Genomic DNA, 20,242 nt, shown 5'->3' with positions numbered 1-20,242 from the left:
GTAACTGAATGCTAATAGTTGACCAGAATAGCAAATTTAGTTGGTGAGTCAGCATAATAAATATATCATTAATGTACCATATGTACTGCATAATAGTGAATGTGTACAGAATAATTTAATTTCCCAAATTTGTAACTGTTAGGCACAGAAAAAGTATTTATTCCATACAGTGAAGCTCATCTAAACACGTGGATTTCACATGGAGTAAGTTTACTTGGACAAGGGGCTTCCCCTTAGCGTCCCCTTAGCGTTCACGACAGGCAGGATAGGTCATCCCAGTGCATCTGAGTGTCTCTGTTCGCCGGCAGTTTGAGCTGCTGGTAGAGCTGTTTCAGGATGAGGACAAATCCACTAGTCCGGTCGGACCTCCCTCGGGTGGCCGGACTCGGCTCAGCGTCAAACCCAACAGGACTCACCCTGGCCTGTCTAGTAAGGAGCACAGAATGACCGTGGGGCTGCAGGTGAGTTCAGATGGGAAATCCCTGCCTTGTCATTGACCTGCCATGTTTCTGAAGGCAGGAGTTCAGGCATCTTTGGTTTTGAAGCGAAGCAAACCCTTCCCTGCCCTTCCACAGTTTCGTAACTCACTCCATTTGCTGATGGAAACCCTGAACGCCACCACCCCTCACTACGTACGCTGTATCAAGCCAAATGACTTCAAACTGCCCTTTACGTAAGTTGTACCTCTTCTTTCCCTTTGAGTGGCTCTATTCTGATTGGTGGAACTAGCTTGGGTTTCTGAGCAGAAGGGGCCTGTCCCATGGAGATAGCTTGTCTCGGGTGCAACAAAACTCTTCCAGTCCATGAATCTGACATTGTTTGCCTGACGTGGACCTTCTTTTTAGCTGTCTCAGTCTGCCTGGTCAATTTGTGTTGGCTAAGATGTCACCTCCCATTGCCTCCATTAGATTAACTTTTGTGTTTCACAGGTTTGACCCCAAGAGGGCAGTACAACAGCTCAGAGCATGTGGTGTCCTGGAAACCATCCGAATCTCCGCAGCCGGGTTCCCATCCAGGTGGCCCACGCACACACACACACACACACACACACGCTGACACACACACACACATGAACACAGACAGACACACTCAGATGTGCTGTGGAACACTATCTGTGGTGTCTTAATAGAAATAGTCACGCAGACCAGCATTTTCTGCCCATTTTGCATCAGCACATACAATTGTATACTTGCCACACCAATTGTCACCCAAACCCTAACTAAACTATCTTGCAATTCATAAAACTCTTGATGTTGTTGTCAGTTAAAGAACTTCTGGGCTTTCACGTTCAGCTTCTGTCTTGACAGGTGGACATATCAGACTTTCACGTTCAGCTTCTGTCTTGACAGGTGGACATATCAAGAGTTCTTCAGTCGTTATCGGGTTCTAATGAAGCAGAAGGATGTTCTCACTGACAAGAAGTTAACATGCAAGAAAGTTCTGGAGAAGCTGATCAAGGTAGAGGGAATTTCAACAGAAATGCATGGAGGGACCAGTCAGGCCCAGTTGCCAGTTATCTAGGCTTAGTGGTAAATTGATCCAGACATTCCAAAATCACCATTTTGGCATTTTCAAAAAAGTGATTTATTTAGAATTTCCAGTTTGGGGTCAGTTTGAAATCGCATACTTACACAAAATGTGCTGAATTTCATTAGAAGCTTACTAGTCAAGCATTAATACAGTATGCAATGTATGCATGCACTTGGACTTACAGTATTCGCCATTAGCCAGGTTTATGACGGCCAGACCTGGGATTTGCAGCCTTGCCTAAACTTCCTGTGGCCTGTCAGTTAATGGTGAAGCTAATGTAGACCTGGATCTCTATTTGTAGTTTATTGAAAGTGACTTACAGGTTTTGTATGTATTGTGTATTACTGTAGCAAACAGCAGTGGATGTTTATTAGTCAAGGGTAGTATTCACAGTGAGGTCCCTTCTAGGAGCTAAACTGCGACCTTCAGGCTGTCGTCTGCTGCTGATTCAGAGACTTCGTTCCGTCTCGCTTGCTTTCCACAGGATGAGGACAAGTACCAGTTTGGCAAGAACAAGATCTTCTTCCGCGCGGGTCAGGTGGCCTACCTGGAGAAGCTGCGAGCGGACAAGCTGCGGGCAGCCTGCATCCGCATCCAGAAGACCATCCGCTGCTGGCTGCAGCGCAAGAAGTACCTGCGCATGAAGAACTCTGCTGTCACCATCCAGAGACACGTGCGCGGTTACCAGGCGCGATGGTGAGCAGCACACCAATGGAGAGCGTGTGTGTGCGAGCGTGCAAGCACCCTCGCTACCGTGTGTTGGTCAAGGAGATGAGGATAGATGGGTAGATGGATTTTATAGACCACCAAAGTATCCAAGGCATCTTATTTGTGATGAGAAGGTTGCATGTTCAAAAAAAGTTTTTTTTAGGAACATAAATTGCACATATAATGTTTCGTAATCAAATCATTCAGTCATTTTTCATATTATGATTAGACTCACACTGATGTCTTGATTTTGCCCCCTGACCAGCCTGGCCAAATTCCTGCGACAGACCCGGGCAGCCATCATTATCCAGAAATACCAGCGCATGTTTTTGGAGAGGAAGCGCTACAAGCAGCAGCTGGCTGCAGCCCTCATCATCCAGTGCATCCTGCGGGCGTACATGGCCAGGCAGCAGTACAGGATGGTAAGACGGGCAGCCGCACGGGACGGTGAGACGCCCCCCTTATACAGCCAGGCAGCAGTACAGGATGGTGAGACAGGCAGCCGCACGGGACGGTGAGACGCGCCCCTTATACAGCCAGGCAGCAGTACAGGGTGGTGAGACCCCCCTTATACAGCCAGACACGCACATCACCAGGTGCTACATGGATCGTGCCCTTTCCTCAGCCCCTGACTCGCTGTTTCCCTGTGTCTCCTACCCAGCTTCTCCGTGAGCATAAAGCGACCATTATCCAGAAGCACATGCGCGGCTGGATGGTGCGGCAGTGGTACAAGCACTCCCTGGCCACCGTGGTCTACCTGCAGAGCTGCGTGCGCCGCATGAGGGCCAAGCGCGAGCTCAAGAAACTGAAGATCGAGGCGCGCTCCGTGGAGCACTTCAAGAAGCTCAACATCGGCATGGAGAACAAGATCATGCAGCTGCAGCGCAAGGTGGACGAGCAGGTGCGTTGCCATGGAGGTGGCCCCCCGCCAGTACTGCCCAGGGGCCACGGGAACAGGCTCCCAGGGGCCAAGGGAACAGGCACCCAGGGACCCATCTTCAAAGGCCTCACTTTCTCCTCTTCCTCCCCTCTTCCTCTTTCTTCTCCTCCTCCTTCCTCCTTCTCCTCTTTTTCCTCCCTGGCTGTCACATGACTGTTTTCACCCAACTACTCCTGTTTTCTTTTCCATATTCTGCAAAATTAAATTGCTCTGCCATAAGAGCATAAATGTTACACTCAGCGTTATATCTGGATTTCCTGTTAACTCTTTAGCTCTAAGGTGATAGTACAATGTATTACTTGAGTGTCACCTTCATTTGTTGAGCTACAGGCAACTTTGTTCATGAAAGGTTTATCACATTACTCCGAATTTAGCGTGCAGAAATGGTCTTGCTTAGAATTAGTCGCTAAAATATTCTGCTGAACCTGGAAAGTGGCAAAGTCTCGCAGCACAGAAAAGGCTGTGACCTTATTCGGAGTTTCCAGCTGAGGGTGATGGACTCGGGCTGTCTGTGCGTCCGTAACAGCATAAGGACAACAAGGCCATCACGGAGCGCCTGGTCGGCTTGGAGAGCTCGCACACAGCGGAGAGCGAGAAGCTGCGTGCAGAGGTCACCCGTCTGCGCGGCACCGAAGTGGAAGCCAAGAACAACGCCGGCCGCATCAGCGCCTTGCTGGAGGAGCTGGAAGCCCTCCGCATCGAGAAGAGCGTGTTGGAGGAGTGGGCGGAGACGTACCGAGATGAGATGGAGCAGGTCAGTGGTGCCAAGGGTTGCTGGGATCCAACTCTTCTCTTAAATAACCTCATAACACCTTACTTGAAGTAAATTAGTAACTCATGAACAAATTTAGTAACTGCATGAAATTCACGAACCATTATGATTGATTAATGATGAATGAACATGGAATCAGTATGTAACATATTTAGTTCAATTCAAATGTATTCATATAGTGCATTTTTGCAATATTGCATTGTCTCAAAGCTCTTTACATTGAATGTTTGGCAGGGACTGGGTAGGGACGGTTTCTGGGTAATTGGTATGTTAAGTAAGAGTACACTGCTACATTGTTTGTGCACACTCACATAAAGTGGTACCGAGAACCTTCATATTGCAGTTTCATTGGAATGGCAGTTCTAGGTTATTTTATACCGGAAGATTCTCCAAGATATTAGTCATAGTTTAAGACCCTGGAGGAAGCAGAGTAGGTGCGAGACGGGGCTGGCCGGGGTGTAGGTGTCAAGCAGCAGGTGTGACTGAGATGTATTGAAGCAGAGTTTATTCTCCTTGTGCCGTGACCTTTTGCGCTCTGTGTTTACACCTCCGGTGCCTTGCCTGCTTTCCAGCATCGTTTTCAGTGGGGAGGCTTTTGAGCTCAGCTGGGAATGCTGACCGCACTCGGTCTTTCGTCTGCTGAGCAGAGAGACGCGATCGCGTTCTTTACGCCGGGCCTTATTTTGTGTGTTGCTCCTGGTTGGCAGATGGTGGCAGACCTTAAGGAGCAGAACACCCTGCTCAAGAGCGAGAAGGACGAGCTGAACCGGCTGATCCAGGAGCAGGCAGAGCTGATGGCAGGTACTAGTTAGTAAACGCATCAATAGTCAAGTAACTCGGGAAGATGCGGCTCCTCCTACACTGCTCCCAGTGAAGCTGATCAGCTAAACAACCAGCTGCTCCCAGTGAAGCTGGGCAGCTAAACAACCAGCTGCTCCCAGTGAAGCTGATCAGCTAAACAACCAGCTGCTCCCAGTGAAGCTGGGCAGCTAAACAACCAGCTGCTCCCAGTGAAGCTGGGCAGCTAAACAACCAGCTGCTCCCAGTGAAGCTGGGCAGCTAAACAACCAGCTGCTCCCAGTGAAGCTGATCAGCTAAACAACCAGCTGCTCCCAGTGAAGCTGGGCAGCTAAACAACCAGCTGCTCCCAGTGAAGCTGATCAGCTAAACAACCAGCTGCTCCCAGTGAAGCTGGGCAGCTAAACAACCAGCTGCTCCCAGTGAAGCTGGGCAGCTAAACAACAGAGCATCAATCTACTCAATCCTTCTTTAATCAAAAGTGGCTAAATGTGGAACGTGAGTGCTGCTCTTAAAGGTGACCCGGTTAGCATGGCAGCTTGCTCCCACTGCGCCTTCCTCGCCCTGAGTCGCTGTAAGGAAGCCCTCAACCTCACCTCCCCTACCCCCTCAGAGAGGATGCAAAGGGTTCTGCAGGAAGAGACCAGGCAGCTTGAGAATGAGCTGAACGAGGAGCGCTCTCGCTACCAGAACCTGCTCAGTGAGCACCTGCAGCTGGAGGAGCGCTACGATGACCTCAGGGAGGAGATGAACTTGACCTTGGTGAGAGTTCCTTTGCAACGACTTTGGGCACCATCGTAGCCAGCAAACTGAAAACAGGACGGATTCTCTTATAGCTCTTTTGACTGTGTGAATTCATGCAACAGTTACACCAAGTATTTTGGTCAAGAAATGCCTTAGCAGCCGAGTAACGACAAAGGTACATGACACTAGTCTGTCACTTTTGCTCCAGCATGTCCCCAAGCAGGGCCGGCTGAGGACCGACTCCACCCAAAGCAGCAACGAGTCATACAGCTCGGAGCTCATCGAGTCTGAGGACGGCTCTCGTGGGCTTGAGGTGAGGCCTTGTGATCCACACACACCACACCACAGTCACACCACACCTGAGAAGGGCAATGGGGGACTTTGTAGCGGCTGGAATGCTGGGATGAACAGGGCTCTGGCTCCAAAAATGACTGCAGATTTCGCACCAAATGTGATCTTTTCCCAGAAAAACACCCCTTTCTCCCTGTGCCACTTATGATGACTCGCACATACGAGTCATATAAGTTTTTAAATAAGAAATTAAGAATTTTGTGTAATTGATTCTGGCTGGCCGTACACGCCACAATGGTGCGCTGCCTGGTGTCAGCCGTATGCCGTGCCCTGGCTGCCAGGAGAGAGGTACTGTAGTGCCCGGCGGCGTGACCCTCCCAGCCTCCTTTTAACACCTAAAAGTGTGTGATTATCCTATTCCGACATCTGCTTGCCGTATCCCAAGAGGATGTCACCATTGGACCTTGATATGTCTTTTTTTTTTGTATGCTTGAAGCTACAGAAGAGAGATGAGGAGCTGGAGCAGGAGAAGCAGGACAAGCTGGAGCGAGGAGAGGGCCAGTTCCAGCGGGGCGGAGGCGGGGTACAGGCTGGGGCTGTCTCTCTCTGGGGTGTGGAGACGGCTGGATGGGAAGGTGGTGGCAACAGAAGTTCGATCATTAAACCAATCATTTTGCTATGCTCTCCCCTCCCACAGCAGGATGACGAGGAGCTCAAGGTGTATCGTGGAGCAGAGCTGGAGTACGAGTCCCTCAAGGTAAAGACGACAGCAGGAGATCCTCTCCAGCCACCTGTTCTGTCCTCGCTTTGGAGTCCTGCAAGAGTGACATGAGCCTGTCCCAGGCATGCAGGCAGATGGCAGCTCATGGGAGTTTTACTAGCTCGCTGAGCTAGTGGGTTGTGTGTTGAGTCGGTGGGGTGGAAGGTTAACTCTGTATGGTACTGTTGACAGCTGTGGGGAAGAAGCTGTTCCTCAGCCTGTTGGTGCAACCGCGGAGGTTCCTGTAGCACATTTTGTATGGGAGAAGGGTGATCAGACCGTGATTGGAGTACGAGGGATCCTGATTAAGCCTCTCGCTCGTCATGGGCGGCGATGAGGGATGTCTCTGATGGGTAGCTGGGTGCCAGTGATGTGCTGGGCGGAATTCACCACTGTTGGAGGGTCTTCCGTTCTGTGACAGCTGTAGCACACAGAGAAGCAGTTTGTGAGGATTCTGTTGATGGTACAGTGGAAGAAATTCCCCAGAATGTGGGAGGTAGGTGAGCTTCGTTAAAGCCCCCACTAGGGTCTTCAGAGCTGTGGACACCCAGGAAATCAAAGCTTGACACATGCTCTGTGAGCTCTATTGACGTAGACGGGGATACTGATCGCACAGCAGAGTGTTTCAGCCCCTGCTATAATGGTGGCTGATTTTAAACAGGGGGGGACAGCTTCTTGTGCCAGGAAAATTATAAAAATGCCTGCGAAGACCTCTGTGCAGTCCATGTTTTCTCTGTGATACAAATATTATAGATGTTTTCCAGACATTCAGTCTCAGTCCTGAGCTTTTGAGAGCCTCAGCTTTGTTGGAATACCATCTTTGCCAAGATGATTGCTTGTCAAACAAGGCCTACCTTGTAAAGGAATACTGTGCACTGTCCATCACAGAATGGTTTAACCCAGTGAAAACCAATAAGGTCACATGTGGGGTTAGACTCATTAAAATAGGTAAATCAATGAATGGAAATTCCCCGCTGCTTTTGTAAGCTCATCCCAAGTGGTTCTTTTGTCATAAATGTCTGCCCACTTTTGCTCAGGAGCGGACCATCATGTACATGAGGTCTGAGGGTCTCTGTTACCTTGTCATCAGGGCATGGGGGGGTTTTATCACACAAGGCTGTCGTCGTTCCTCAGCGCCAAGAGCTGGAGTGCGAGAACAAGAAGCTGAAGCACGACCTTAACCAGATGCGGCAGCTGCTGATGGACGAGGCCCCCGTTATCAGCACGGGGGCACCGTCACCTGCTTACAAGCTGCTCCTGGACCAGCTGAACTCGGCCAGTGAGGAGCTGGAGGTGTGCAAGGAGGAGGTTCTAGTTCTGCGCTCCCAGCTGGTGAACCAGAAGGAAGCCATGCAGCAGAAGGTGGGCAGATATTCCAACTAAGGATCCAAAAAGCCAACTAGACAGAGCTGAGCTACCTATTATTAACCCTAAGAATTATGAATAATGCATGCATCCGATTCGAAATATTTTAATAACCTGTGATTTTATGAAGAAACAGGAGTTGCAGACATGCACTAGCAGTGTTTTTATAACACCTATGTTCTGTCATTTTCTTTTCTCCCACAATGCACTGCTCCCCAGGAAGAGAAGGTATTTGTAACTGTTTTATATTTGAGCTTGACTTCAGTGTGAAAATGAACTCTGCGTGGGCTCATTAGTGCACCGACACATGTGGAAATATCAGGAACATCGTTGCAGGAGACGAAGGAGCTAACACTGTCCTACACGGAGGAGGTGCAGCAGATGAAAGGTGAAGGAGAGATAACATGCGTAAAGGAGAGCCACAGGTACCCCCCCCTCCCCCCACTTGTCCGGTCAATTTTTCTCCTTTACTTTTTGTTTTTCCATGCCTGCAAATATCCTTTTTAAGCAGTATTTAAGGGGTTAGAGGACATGTGGGAGGGATGAAGCAGTTGGCCTTGACATTTCACATATTTACCTCCCATGAAATATTTGGTGTGGAATGTATATGGGTGGTGTCCATTACACCCTAAATATTAGCGACATCGCAGTGTTGGAGCCGTTTGGCAGGCTGACAGCTGAGTTTAGTACCACTGCAGTAAATTTTAGCCATGTTTTGACATTAAAAACATCGAAAGGCTGGTAGGCCTGACTGGTGCGGATTCTGTACAGTTCAAAATTGACACGGCAGAGATTTCATTGCATCATGAGTGCCCCCATGTGGTGATACTGATGGGCCCCCCCCATGCCCTCTTCTCTTCTGCCATTCCTCCCGCCACCAAGGGTGCTGGAGGCGCAGCTGCAGACCCAGAGGAGCAACTATGAGAATGAGCTGGAGGTGCTGCGTGGGGAGCTGCAGAACCTGCGGGAGGAGAACAATCGGCAACAGCAGCTCCTGGCCCAGAACCTGCAGCTGCCCCCAGAGGCTCGCATCGAGGCCAGCTTGCAGCACGAGATCACGCGGCTCACCAACGAGAACATGGTGGGGACCGGGCTATGCCCTGCCTTACTGCCCTCCATCTACCCCACCTGTCTACCCTCTCCCTTACTGCCCTCCATCTACCCCCCCTGTCTACCCTCTCCCTTACTGCCCTCCATCTACCCCCCCTGTCTACCCTCTCCCTTACTGCCCTCCATCTACCCCCCCTGTCTACCCTCTCCCTTACTGCCCTCCATCTACCCCCCCTGTCTACCCTCCCTTACTGCCCTCCATCTACCCCCGTCTATCCCTTACTGCCCTCCATCTACCCCCGTCTATCCCTTACTGCCCTCCATCTAACCCCCCTGTCTACCCTCCCCTACTGCCCTTCATCTACCCCCCCTGTCTACTCCTTACTGCCCTCCATCTACCCCCTGTCTTATTACCTTCCCCATCCATCTTTCTTTTCCTTAACGCCTCCTGTTACCCCCCCAATCCCACGTTACTCGCGTCTTACTCCGACACTCCGGCATTATGTGTCATCCTGCCTCTCCCCAGGTTTATACAGTCTTGCTCTCTCTCCTTCCCCTTCCCATGCCCCCCCACATCGCTCCTCACCTTAGCCTAGTATCGCTCATGGATGCCCATATTATATAACCTCCCCCCCCCCTTTCGCTGTATAATGGTAACGCTTCAGTAGTGCCCGCACCCCCTTCGTTTGTTCAGTGGGAGGAATTTCCGGAGCAGTATCTTCTGACAGCTGCAGGAAGGCTGTTCGTTGGACGCGAGGAGATACGGACTTATCTGAATGTAGGACACGGTCTCTGTGCCATGCAGGCTTCTCGCTCGGCCGCCCAGTTTTCTCACGCTGTCTGATGTGGGTTCTTCCTCGTAGGAGATGCTCACTGACCACAAGAGCAAATTCAAGGGCCGACTGTTGCTATGGCAACGGATTGCTGTACGTAGGTTTGCTGGTGGGCTGTGTGTGTGTAGTATGTTTCACTTTCTGTGTGTGTTTGTGTGTATGTGTGGGAGTTGTTCTGGGCTGTGTGTATGTTGCTTACAAACTGCACCACCCTTCAGATGCATGTATCACAGCCTCAGGCTGGTGTTTAGGGTGCTGGTGTCTCATCTATGTAATGTGACACTGTGCTGTCAGGTCACTTGCTTCCGAACTCACAGCGGAACAGTTAACTCACTGGTTTCCTCAACCCGGTTATTTTTTACTATAAAGACCATCATTAAGCCGTGTTGACCTGGGGCTCTCAGCCTCTGTCTCATTCATGTCCACAAGCTCACTTGAGCATGTCCATCTTTTGTCTGTAAGGATCTCATGGATCAGCTGGAGAAGCAGGAGAAGATCATCCGCAAATTCAAGAAGCAGCTCAAGATTTTTGCCAAGAAGATCGGCGAACTGGAGGGTAAACTGGAAGATGTCACCATGCTGTACCCCACCAGCATGATCTCAATTCTCCCAGTCATGCACTTCATTCCCCGTTTCTGTCCCACGATGCCCATTGTCCTCTAGGGGGACAGACAGAGGCCGTGTCCCCGGGACAGGTGGCCGATGAGCCGGTGCAGCCTCTAAACATCCCTCGCAAAGAGAAGGACTTCCAGGGAATGCTGGAGTACAAGAAGGAGGATGAGGTGAAGTTAGTGAAGAACCTTGTCCTGGGTGAGCAATGTTCTTTGGCTTCTTGAATGAAGTAGGGTGCTGTCCTATTTTTAGCTGGTAAATGGCTGTGTACTCCTGCTCTAAGCATACCAGTAAAGGCCGTGTGACCTTCCTGTGACCCCTCTGTGATACCAAACCCTCCTGTACGGGATGCACAGACCTGAAGCCCCGCGGTGTGGCCGTGAACGTCATCCCCGGCTTGCCGGCCTACATCCTCTTCATGTGCCTGAGGCACTCCGACTACATCAACGACGATCAGAAGGTCCGCAGCCTGCTCACCTCCACCATCAGCAGCATCAAGAAGATCCTAAAGGTGTGGGTCTCCTTCGGGGGGACATTCTTAATTCTAAATCAGCATCTAAAGACATCGGAGGTAGCCAAGCATACTGGGCTCTCTTGTTTGGTCCATATCGACCTAAACTACGCTTGTTTTTTCAGGTATTTTCCATTTTTAGTAACAGAAGACATTTCGCACACGTCAGTGAACACTGCAAGTCTTATTTAAAAACTTTTTTTTTTAACATGGTTCATTGGTATCAGTGCAGTAAAATAATGTAACGCAATACACCTACCCCTTGTTTAGCAAATTCTGTTCCAGCAATTAGGTTGTTAAGCGAAATAGTCACTAAGGGAAAATCCTGGTAGCCGAAAAGCCCGTGAGCGCCACTGACTCTGATTCAGTCCTCCATACTATGCTTCATGAAATGCACGCACTGGTCAGAAATGTTATTTTACCACTGCGAACGGTCAGTAAATGAGTTGGTCGTAATAATGAAAACAGTGTGTGGATCATGAAAACTGCGTTGCCAGGATAGCAGAAAAATAGCCCTGCAAAGTGCAGGAAACAGGGTCTCCATGTGCTGAGAGTAAGTCTGCACAGACCCCGCAGTTCAGCCGTGATGCCTGCTGTTAGTCATGTGACCTGGATGTCCTACAGAAACGGGGCGATGACTTCGAGACCATTTCCTTCTGGCTCTCCAACACCTGCCGCTTCCTGCACTGTCTGAAGCAGTACAGCGGTGAGGAGGTAGGCCAGCGTCTGCCGCATCCTTTCATTTCTCCTCTTTTCCTGCTGTCCCGACGCCGCCCCCTCACCCCTGCACCTTGCCCCTCGCCTCGCAGTCTTTCATGAAGCACAACACCCCCAGGCAGAGCGAGCACTGCCTCACCAACTTCGACCTGGCTGAGTACCGGCAGGTGCTGAGCGACCTGGCCATCCAGATCTACCAGCAGCTCATCAGGTGCATGGAGACCATCCTGCAGCCCATGATCGGTAATGCAAACCGTGTTTCACCGACTGTAATGCAACTACGGAAGCCATCTTTATTCTGGAATGTTTAAAAGCGGACCTTCTCCATCTGATTCCACGTTCCTGTCACAGTCTCCGGCATGCTGGAGCACGAGACCATCCAGGGGGTGTCGGGGGTGAAGCCCACGGGCCTCCGCAAGCGGACGTCCAGTGTGGTGGACGAGGGTACCAACACGCTGGACTCCATCCTGCGGCAGATGACTGTCTTCTACTCCACCCTGTGCCTGCACGGCACCGACGCGGAACTCATCAAGCAGGTTTTCCGCCAGCTCTTCTACATCATCGGCGCCGTCACCTTCAACAACCTGCTTCTGCGTAAGGATATGTGCTCCTGGAGCAAGGGGATGCAGATCAGGTGTGGCATCGCCGAGGGCGGAGCTTCGTAGACATTATACTGCTCAGGATTTAAGAACGTTAATGCTGGCAGGGGGGTAAGCTGGGGGCCCTCCTACACCTCCAGGTACAACGTCAGCCAGCTGGAGGAGTGGCTCAGGGAGAAGAACCTGGTGACTTGCGGCGCCAGGGAGATGCTGGAGCCCCTGGTCCAGGCGGCGCAACTGCTGCAGGTCAAGAAGAAAACGGATGAGGACGCCGAGGCCATCTGCTCCATGTGCCATAACCTCACCACCATGCAGGTAACCCCCCCCCCCCCCCCCCATCTGCTCCATGTGCCATAACCTCACACCATGCAGGTACTGTAAAGCCCCCCCCCCCCCATCTGCTCCATGTGCCATAACCTCACCACCGTGCAGGTAAAGCCCCCCCCCCCCCCATCTGCTCCATGTGCCATAACCTCACCACCATGCAGGTAAAGCCCCCCCCCCCCCCCCCCCCCATCTGCCATAACCTCACCACCGTGCAGGTAGCACCCCCCCCCCCCCTTCCGCTCCATGTGCCATAACCTCACCCCCGCATCGCCATGATGCAGGGTCCCAGGAAGCATCTCTTGGGTTGGGGTAATTATTTTTTTTTTTTTTAGTACAATGAACAAATTATGTCAATTTCATCTTCATCCTTTGGTCTCTCATCAGATTGTTAAAGTGCTGAACTTGTACACTCCTGTGAATGAGTTTGAAGAAAGGGTTTCAATAACGTTCATTCGAACAATACAGGTGAGTACAAAAGCGGATTTAAGGTTTCGTGTGTGTGTGTGTGTGTGTGTGAGAGAGAGAGAGCGAGAGATAGATAGATATATATATATATATATATATGGGAAAGCCCCAAGCTTCAGAGAGAGAGAGAACAGGATATAGAACTTCTACTCATTAACAGCAGCTTTTGTGGAATCCCCACAAATAAATATATATAAATTGTTCTTCTGTGCCCCTGGGTTTGACTGGAATGCAGTCAGTTTTCATTAATGGCATTGTAAGGAGATTCTGTGGGAAAGCCCACACGAAGATGTGTGTGTGTGTGTTTGCTTGCCTCTACGTATCTCCGGCTAACCTGGCAGCTGCCTGTTCTGTTCAGACACGCTTGCGAGATCGGAAGGAGTCGCCCCAGCTACTCATGGACACAAAAATCATCTACCCCGTCACATTCCCCTTCAACCCCTCCTCGCTCGCGCTGGAGACTGTTCAGATACCGTCTAGTCTGAATCTGAGCTTCCTCGTACGAGTGTAGAAGAATCCGCTCTCAGATGTCTGCAGATCTGGGGGACCCTCCTGCGGGAGATGTGACGCTAGCTCAGGTGTCTGAGTCTCAGCTAGAGACCCTGTTAAAATCATATGCTTAGTAGAAAAAAAGTCTTACAATAAAAAGCTTTGCATAATTGCAAACAGATTTATGTGACATTTAAGGTAAACCTTTGGGATTTTGGGGAAGGGGGTGTTGGAGCCTTAATGCCACCGGAATGGGTTAATATAAACCGTTATAGTTGAAGTAGGGAGTGCGCGGTCCTCGGGGCGCGTGTCTGAGGTGGGTACTCGGAGACAAAGCGAACTGCATTCGTAATTAAATTAGTTTTTAGCTGATTAAATTCCCATCATTTCCACTACAAGCATTCTAAATAAATATTAATAATTTATTTTGCCTCGTTTTCCGATAACACAAAAACACTAATAGTGAATGTTTGCCAGTTTCATCATGCAAACAGTTTAAGTATGGATTTAACATACACCTCTAATCGACGATGATTTAATTTCTGTCATTGTTACGTACGCAGATTTCTGCACATATACACAGTTAATCCTACTTGCAAAAATCACCATGCTTCTCCAAAAGCCCTGTTCCCGTGTCCCTTCTGTTCAGTGCAATCCTGCGTAATCCTGGGCTATTGCATGACCTCGGTACAACTGGAAAAACAAGCACCTGCGCTTCTGTGAACAGGATATCGGGGGGGAGAGTCCGTTTGAGGTCGGGGGGTGGGGGAGTCCGTTTGAGGTCGGGGGGTGGGGGAGTCCGTTTGAGGTCGGGGGGTGGGGGGGGGGGCGGAGGGCGTGCCGCTTCCTTCGACACGTTTATGGGGGAAACGTACGTGCTGCATAGTTTCTTCGAATTACTTCACTACGTAATACACTGTAAACAAACTATATGCAGATAAAGAAACCTCGTGGGAGATGTAACATTACCACTGTTGTTTATTATACACATCTACATTAAACAGAAAATCTATTTTAAAAAACCTGAATGGTCGATTAGTGGACTGTTTTTAACGTGATTGTGTGTTTGCCTGTACTGCGACTTTAGCACGCTTAGGTGGCGTTATACTGCAGCCAAGTCCTTCTGTACTGATCTGTGCGGGTTTAAATATCGATGAACATCTCTGCCGATAAACTGGAGCCTGTACAGCACATGCCGCACTGTCGCCTTTGTGAACCGCACAGTCAGTCTGGTTTAGTAGGTTTCTGTTTCCATATTCATGCTGTGGATTTCAACGCCGGTGTGGATGCTGAAGTTCGGCCTTAGCTTTTCCCGGTGCCGTTAGCTGTGGGTGGGCTTCACCGTGCATCTTCGGGCTCCGCCGCAGGGGGGCGCACTAACGTCACACCGGTCCGGTCGCAACCTTTCATTTCAGTCAATATGTTTTTCGATATTCAATAACCTTGATCATATGTATATTTGAAAATCCTGTATGATATTATGCAAAGCCGTTTACTGTAAGGGTTTGTTTTATTTATGTTAGTTTAAACTATCTCCTGATTCAGCTAACACAAAGGCATAATAGACCTAATCAGTGGTATTATATTTTGAATGGTATTATAATTAACAAGTGGTAATAATTGGGTTAACTGATGATATTATTTTTGTCAAGTGGTTATTTCTCGATGTAAATGATTCCCCCGCCATCCCCTTGCACTAATCGAGCAGTCAGGTGCTCCCTCACTCGTACAAGTGCCGTCGCCATTACTGCTTACATGAAGGCTGGTGTTTGCTTTACAGTCTCACAGCTGTATCTTTCATAGGATTAATGAAATGTGCAAATTGTAAAAGAATGTGCATCCATCGGATTCATATTTTCTCATTAGTTTGTGAATCCAGGCTGAGAAATGCTGGATACGTGTCTATATTATTGGTACATCCTTTATGATCAGCCATCGTATTTTCGTACACAATAATATGAAATAACGAGACTTGGTGAACAAAAGGTGATTTATGCCTGCACTTAGAATACAAATTAAAAGGGAATATTTTAGTCTTTCTCAGCTCTTACCTATGTATTTGTATTATTTTTCAAAAACCTTAATGACATCATTAAATGCAATTTTTCACTGCAAGCCTTTTTCTCTAAAGTAATACAACGGCAATTTTTTGCCAGCATATGCACAACGAAAGCTGGTAAGCGGCTGTATTTCCTCGTTAACATGATACGATTTTTCAGACTTTGCTTAAGACGTTAAATGCTGGTGAGACTTGATTACTGAATAAATGTTGCATCTCTTCCAACTGTCCAGAGTGTTCTTGCTGCCTTCACGCTTTGACGTCCTCGAGCGATCTTTTATGGTTTGTATAATTGATACACAGATTTCCCAAACTTGAACCTGCAGATTCATGACAGTTACTGATTTTTTATTATTATTTTTTTTTAACTTGATTTTTGGGAATAAATTTCTTTTGTGCATTTTAGGGATTTGAAATTAAATTTGATTTTGCTTCTGATATATGTTCTGAATGTTAGTGAAGTGAAATAATGGTGTTTGCACGAAAGTGAATTTTTGAATTTTCTTTAGAGTTTCTGAGATATTTCAGTGCATTACCAAGATTAGACATGCAAGGCTGTTGACATTTCAGCCCAGGTAATCTCCCACTGGCCTTGTCTGTAGTTTAATACTCTGACCCTAACAGTAACCTCCAACATTACATCAGTAATCCTGACTCTGGAAGCTGTGTGGATGGTCGGACCTAGTTTGGCTGGTCCTTCTGTGATAGTTTTATTTTTTGTTTTTAAGATAAGATGAAGTTTATTAATGCCACAAAGAAAAGTTTTTCTATTTTATCCGTGAGGATCTGAAGCTCAGAGATTGTGTGTAGATGTTTGGATGTGATCAAATTAAAGATGAAAAATGACGCCGTCTACCTGTTTCTTTCAAATCTATTTTACCAGACAGACTTTCACTGAGGATGTTTTTTTTTTTTTAAATAGTTTATGAATACCATAAAAATGTATTCAAATGTATACGAAATAATGGAATCATTATGTTTCATATTTGGGTTTTCTTTTAACATTAGATAAGACCAGAAAACATTTATGAGAATAATAATCCATCAGTGAATCCAAAAAGCATTACAGTGACATTAATTGCAACAAAATAACAAATTGTGGGAAATGTGCGGAGCCGACTGTGACCAGCATGGTTACAGAGGGAAGCATCAGAGAGCTTATGAATGAACGGCTGTGTGGAAATACAATAGATTATTTACCAACAGTGGATCCTCTACTTCGGTTGTCTACTTGGGCACACAGGATATTAGGATATTCCAAGACGTTAATGAATACCTAAGGTGAAAATTTAAGACATATTTATTCATAAGGATATAATACTGAATAATTTAAATATACACCCTTATATTGCACGAGGAACAGCTCTTTCATACCTCGTAGTTCTGCCAAATGTGACGGGTGTGACAGACTTGTATAATACATTAGATTTCATCCATGTAGGTCATGTTCAAAATATAATTCTTCAGTAAATCAATCGCCTTCTAATTGCTGTAATTATTTTTGATCTTCATCAAGCTGTGACAGTTGTCCTGGAAAAGCTGAGTAATGTGAATTTAATATCTGGCAAAGGGACAGATGAAGTCAGAAATGGCCAGAGCTCATAGAGACCTTAACGGTCATGACCGCCTGATTTTCAACACGTTTCAGGGAATCCACACAGTCTTTTAAATTGCAGCTCTTCCATTCCAGAGAAACCCTACAGGTGTCAAACGTCTGTCTACTGTGAGATAATAGACAGCAATAGTACCCAGCCTACCATCTGTCCGTTCTGCAGAACCATTTTCAGAGTTCGGGTGAATTTACACAGAAGTCGTTTTGGGGTCTTTGCTGAATCAGTGACAATAATCACTTTGCAGGTGACAGACTTGAGACTTAGCTGATGACTTAACTTTGCAGAGGTATTAACATGTTTTTCATGTTTATGAAGGGTAAGTCTGATATTCCATCTTGATGTGTCCTCTGCAGATTTTCTTTAATTATTTCCTTTACATTTCCAAACTTAATAGCTGTGTGGTGTCACTATTCCTATAGTGAAATGCAGACCCCCTGAATATCCTGCAGCATAGAGTACGTTTCCAAATAAAGCATTAAATTGGCTTCTGATGGCATGGAGATGATGTCCTAGCATCTTCTTAGTCAACTGCATCTGATCTAATGAAACTCTTTCTATAGTCATAAGTCTCCTTAGAAAATTTCAGTGAAGTCAGAAATTTCTGGAATGATAAGTTCCACTGCTTGCGTGTAACGGTATGGATAAGAATCTGGTCAGCACTTAATCGTAAACACAGAAACTTTAGACAGGTCAAATACTGTAATTTTCGCAGCACTGTTAAGTTATGAAGTACCTTAAGTACTTGTACTTAAACTTCCTGTTAAAGAACCAACTTTCTTGAAAGCTTCAGACAAGGCTGAACAAACTTCAGTTTTTTAGCTGAACTGACTCAAACTGCACCACTAAAGCAGAATGATCCATTGGGTCAAAGTTTAAAACTGAGTGTGTGCTTGGGTCACGTATGTGCAAGTCCTGTGCACGTCTCCGAGAAGAACCTCCAACAAGCCGCCATTACTGCTGTCCTCGGGTAAGAATGAAAAATGGAACCTGTAAATGTAAATATGTGTCCTTATCTCTTAGTCGAGAACATGATTGCATGTTAACGTTTTAAAGTTAGTATTGGGTAGAACATAGTTACACATCAAATGTGCCAATGTTAAATTAACACTGCATGGTGTCTATATGGGTCCACACCTTTCAGTGTTACCTTTAACACTTTACAGTGTACAGTGAGTGTTGTTTTTACAGTATTAATCTTAACTGTAATAGTGTTCAATTTACACCGTAGGGTGTTAAGTCAATGAGTCTCCACCTCCACACATCTGCCCCATTTTAATATGCGCAACTCATGAGGATCAGAAGAGCCATCCCAGATCTACCACCATCATGAGAAAGACTCTGACCAAAAAGGACCTTACAGCTTTTTCTTGTTTTATATTGAAGCTTTAACGCCCAGTTCTGACTGATCTTGGAGATTAGAGAGCTGTGGTCCTGGTGGTTTCTTCCTGATATGTGGTTTTATAGCATGTTGACATCAAATCAGAGAAAAACTCTAGGAGACGTACTGGACACGTCTCCTGAGTGGTATATATTTTAATGGGGTGGGGGTGTATTTGGTTGCCAGTCCTGCCCTTGGATGATTAACATATGCGGAAAGGTGTCGGGACAGTTGATACCCTTTTCTGTCCAGCTCCTGATACCGCCCCCTCCCCTGTAGACTGGTGGTGCTGGATGTATATTCGCATAGTATGACACTGCACTGTTTTTGACTTAACAGATTTTTTTTTATCCAACTCAATTGTGATGAATAGGGCAAGAGAACAAAAACCACAGAAATGGCTCTTGTGTGCTAGCCATGCAGTGACTAGGTTAGATGGTTTAGCCTCTATGGCTTAACTAGAGAAGGCATGTTACTATGAAAACCTGATTGTTTTGGTTCTCTTCCAAGCCTAGGCTCCAAACCATATGTACCTCTATGACTGCATGAGGTTTCTTTGGGGATGCACATACAGTATATAAGAACTACACTACTCAGACAAATTAGCATACAGGCAGCCCAGAAGAACTAACAATACCATGTGGTAAAGACTAATATCAGTGCCATACCATCCTCGCTTGTGGTGGGTTTCTAAAAATTACGCTTAATGAAAATCTGAATATTAAATGAGCAAAGTGATTTGATTTGTTCTTCTATCCCAAGTTGTGGTCTAAAAACAAAGGGTACTGTTTCTGGCCACTGTGTCTTATTTATAGCTATTTATGCAAGGATGCAACAATGCGTTGTAATAAAGTGGACTGTTGCAGTAAACTGGTTGTTTCAAATTATATTCATTAGTTGAGCATGAGCAGTTTTATTGGTTTTAAGTGCAAAAATCTAATGTATTAGATTGACTGACTACTTTAAGTTGAACTGATTTGAAAAAATTATATTAACCAAACTTGAAAAAAGTAAGTGTGAAAAAATGAAGTAATATTTTAAGTTGATCCATTGTTTCATTTTTTACAGTGTACTTTTACATCTATACATTTTATTATTTAGTAGACACTTTTCATCCAAAGCAACATACATTTTGGGCCAGACAGTCCCTGCAATAATTGGGGTTATGGACTTTACTCAAGAGCCGAATAGTGAAATCGTCCATCCGATTACTCACCCTTGAATTTGTGTCGGGGGTTCTCCTATATTGCAGGCAGTGTCCCAGCTCGCTGAGTCACGCATTTAATATCGACACGTCAGTAACTCACAAACACAAACAAAAGTTGCTTTTTACGGACGATCACAATACAGTCTCTTTTTTATGATTCATTCCTTGCAAATGTAGTTTAGTCCTGAATAATATATACAGTTATTTATCACGGACGCGTTGCTTCAGCCTGTCTTGCTCTCCGTCACTGGCTGCCCAAACTAATGGCCGTAGGAGGGTTTTTTTTTCCCACTGTCTTGAATTTTTCGGATTTAATACCAACTCGATCTGTGTGTCTTTTTCTTGCTGTGAACTGTGCTGAAGAAGAAAACACAGCCTATATATGCGAATTCAATCTGTTGGATATATACAGAGAAAACTGCTTAATAAAAGAATCAACCGCTAACAGATTATGTAATCTACTCATCACATTCA

General features: G+C 46.7%; 1 protein-coding gene across 1 annotated transcript in view; it reads left to right on the top strand.

The window, feature by feature from the left end:
* The window catches only part of LOC111846772 (unconventional myosin-Va-like), a 29,678-nt gene extending 15,419 nt beyond the window's left edge, over positions 1–14,259 (top strand). Inside the window, exons 15-40 of the mRNA XM_072698709.1 lie at positions 309–461; positions 576–673; positions 930–1,016; positions 1,350–1,458; positions 2,015–2,226; positions 2,504–2,660; positions 2,900–3,139; positions 3,705–3,932; positions 4,658–4,751; positions 5,362–5,510; positions 5,701–5,805; positions 6,280–6,366; positions 6,481–6,540; positions 7,678–7,905; positions 8,185–8,333; positions 8,791–8,989; positions 9,822–9,884; positions 10,254–10,347; positions 10,455–10,601; positions 10,760–10,914; positions 11,539–11,628; positions 11,724–11,874; positions 11,983–12,265; positions 12,371–12,545; positions 12,942–13,022; positions 13,381–14,259. Of these exons, the coding sequence (XP_072554810.1) occupies positions 309–461; positions 576–673; positions 930–1,016; positions 1,350–1,458; positions 2,015–2,226; positions 2,504–2,660; positions 2,900–3,139; positions 3,705–3,932; positions 4,658–4,751; positions 5,362–5,510; positions 5,701–5,805; positions 6,280–6,366; positions 6,481–6,540; positions 7,678–7,905; positions 8,185–8,333; positions 8,791–8,989; positions 9,822–9,884; positions 10,254–10,347; positions 10,455–10,601; positions 10,760–10,914; positions 11,539–11,628; positions 11,724–11,874; positions 11,983–12,265; positions 12,371–12,545; positions 12,942–13,022; positions 13,381–13,533 (3,747 nt within the window). The 3' untranslated portion in view covers positions 13,534–14,259. The remainder of the gene's footprint in view (positions 1–308; positions 462–575; positions 674–929; positions 1,017–1,349; positions 1,459–2,014; positions 2,227–2,503; positions 2,661–2,899; positions 3,140–3,704; positions 3,933–4,657; positions 4,752–5,361; positions 5,511–5,700; positions 5,806–6,279; positions 6,367–6,480; positions 6,541–7,677; positions 7,906–8,184; positions 8,334–8,790; positions 8,990–9,821; positions 9,885–10,253; positions 10,348–10,454; positions 10,602–10,759; positions 10,915–11,538; positions 11,629–11,723; positions 11,875–11,982; positions 12,266–12,370; positions 12,546–12,941; positions 13,023–13,380) is intronic.
* The last annotated feature ends 5,983 nt before the right edge of the window (positions 14,260–20,242 follow it).

The sequence above is a fragment of the Paramormyrops kingsleyae genome, chromosome 13 (genome assembly GCF_048594095.1).
Source record: "Paramormyrops kingsleyae isolate MSU_618 chromosome 13, PKINGS_0.4, whole genome shotgun sequence".
Taxonomy (NCBI): Eukaryota; Metazoa; Chordata; class Actinopteri; order Osteoglossiformes; family Mormyridae; genus Paramormyrops; species Paramormyrops kingsleyae.
Note: the sequence above shows the minus strand (reverse complement) of the source record. Positions and strands in the feature narration are given on the sequence as shown.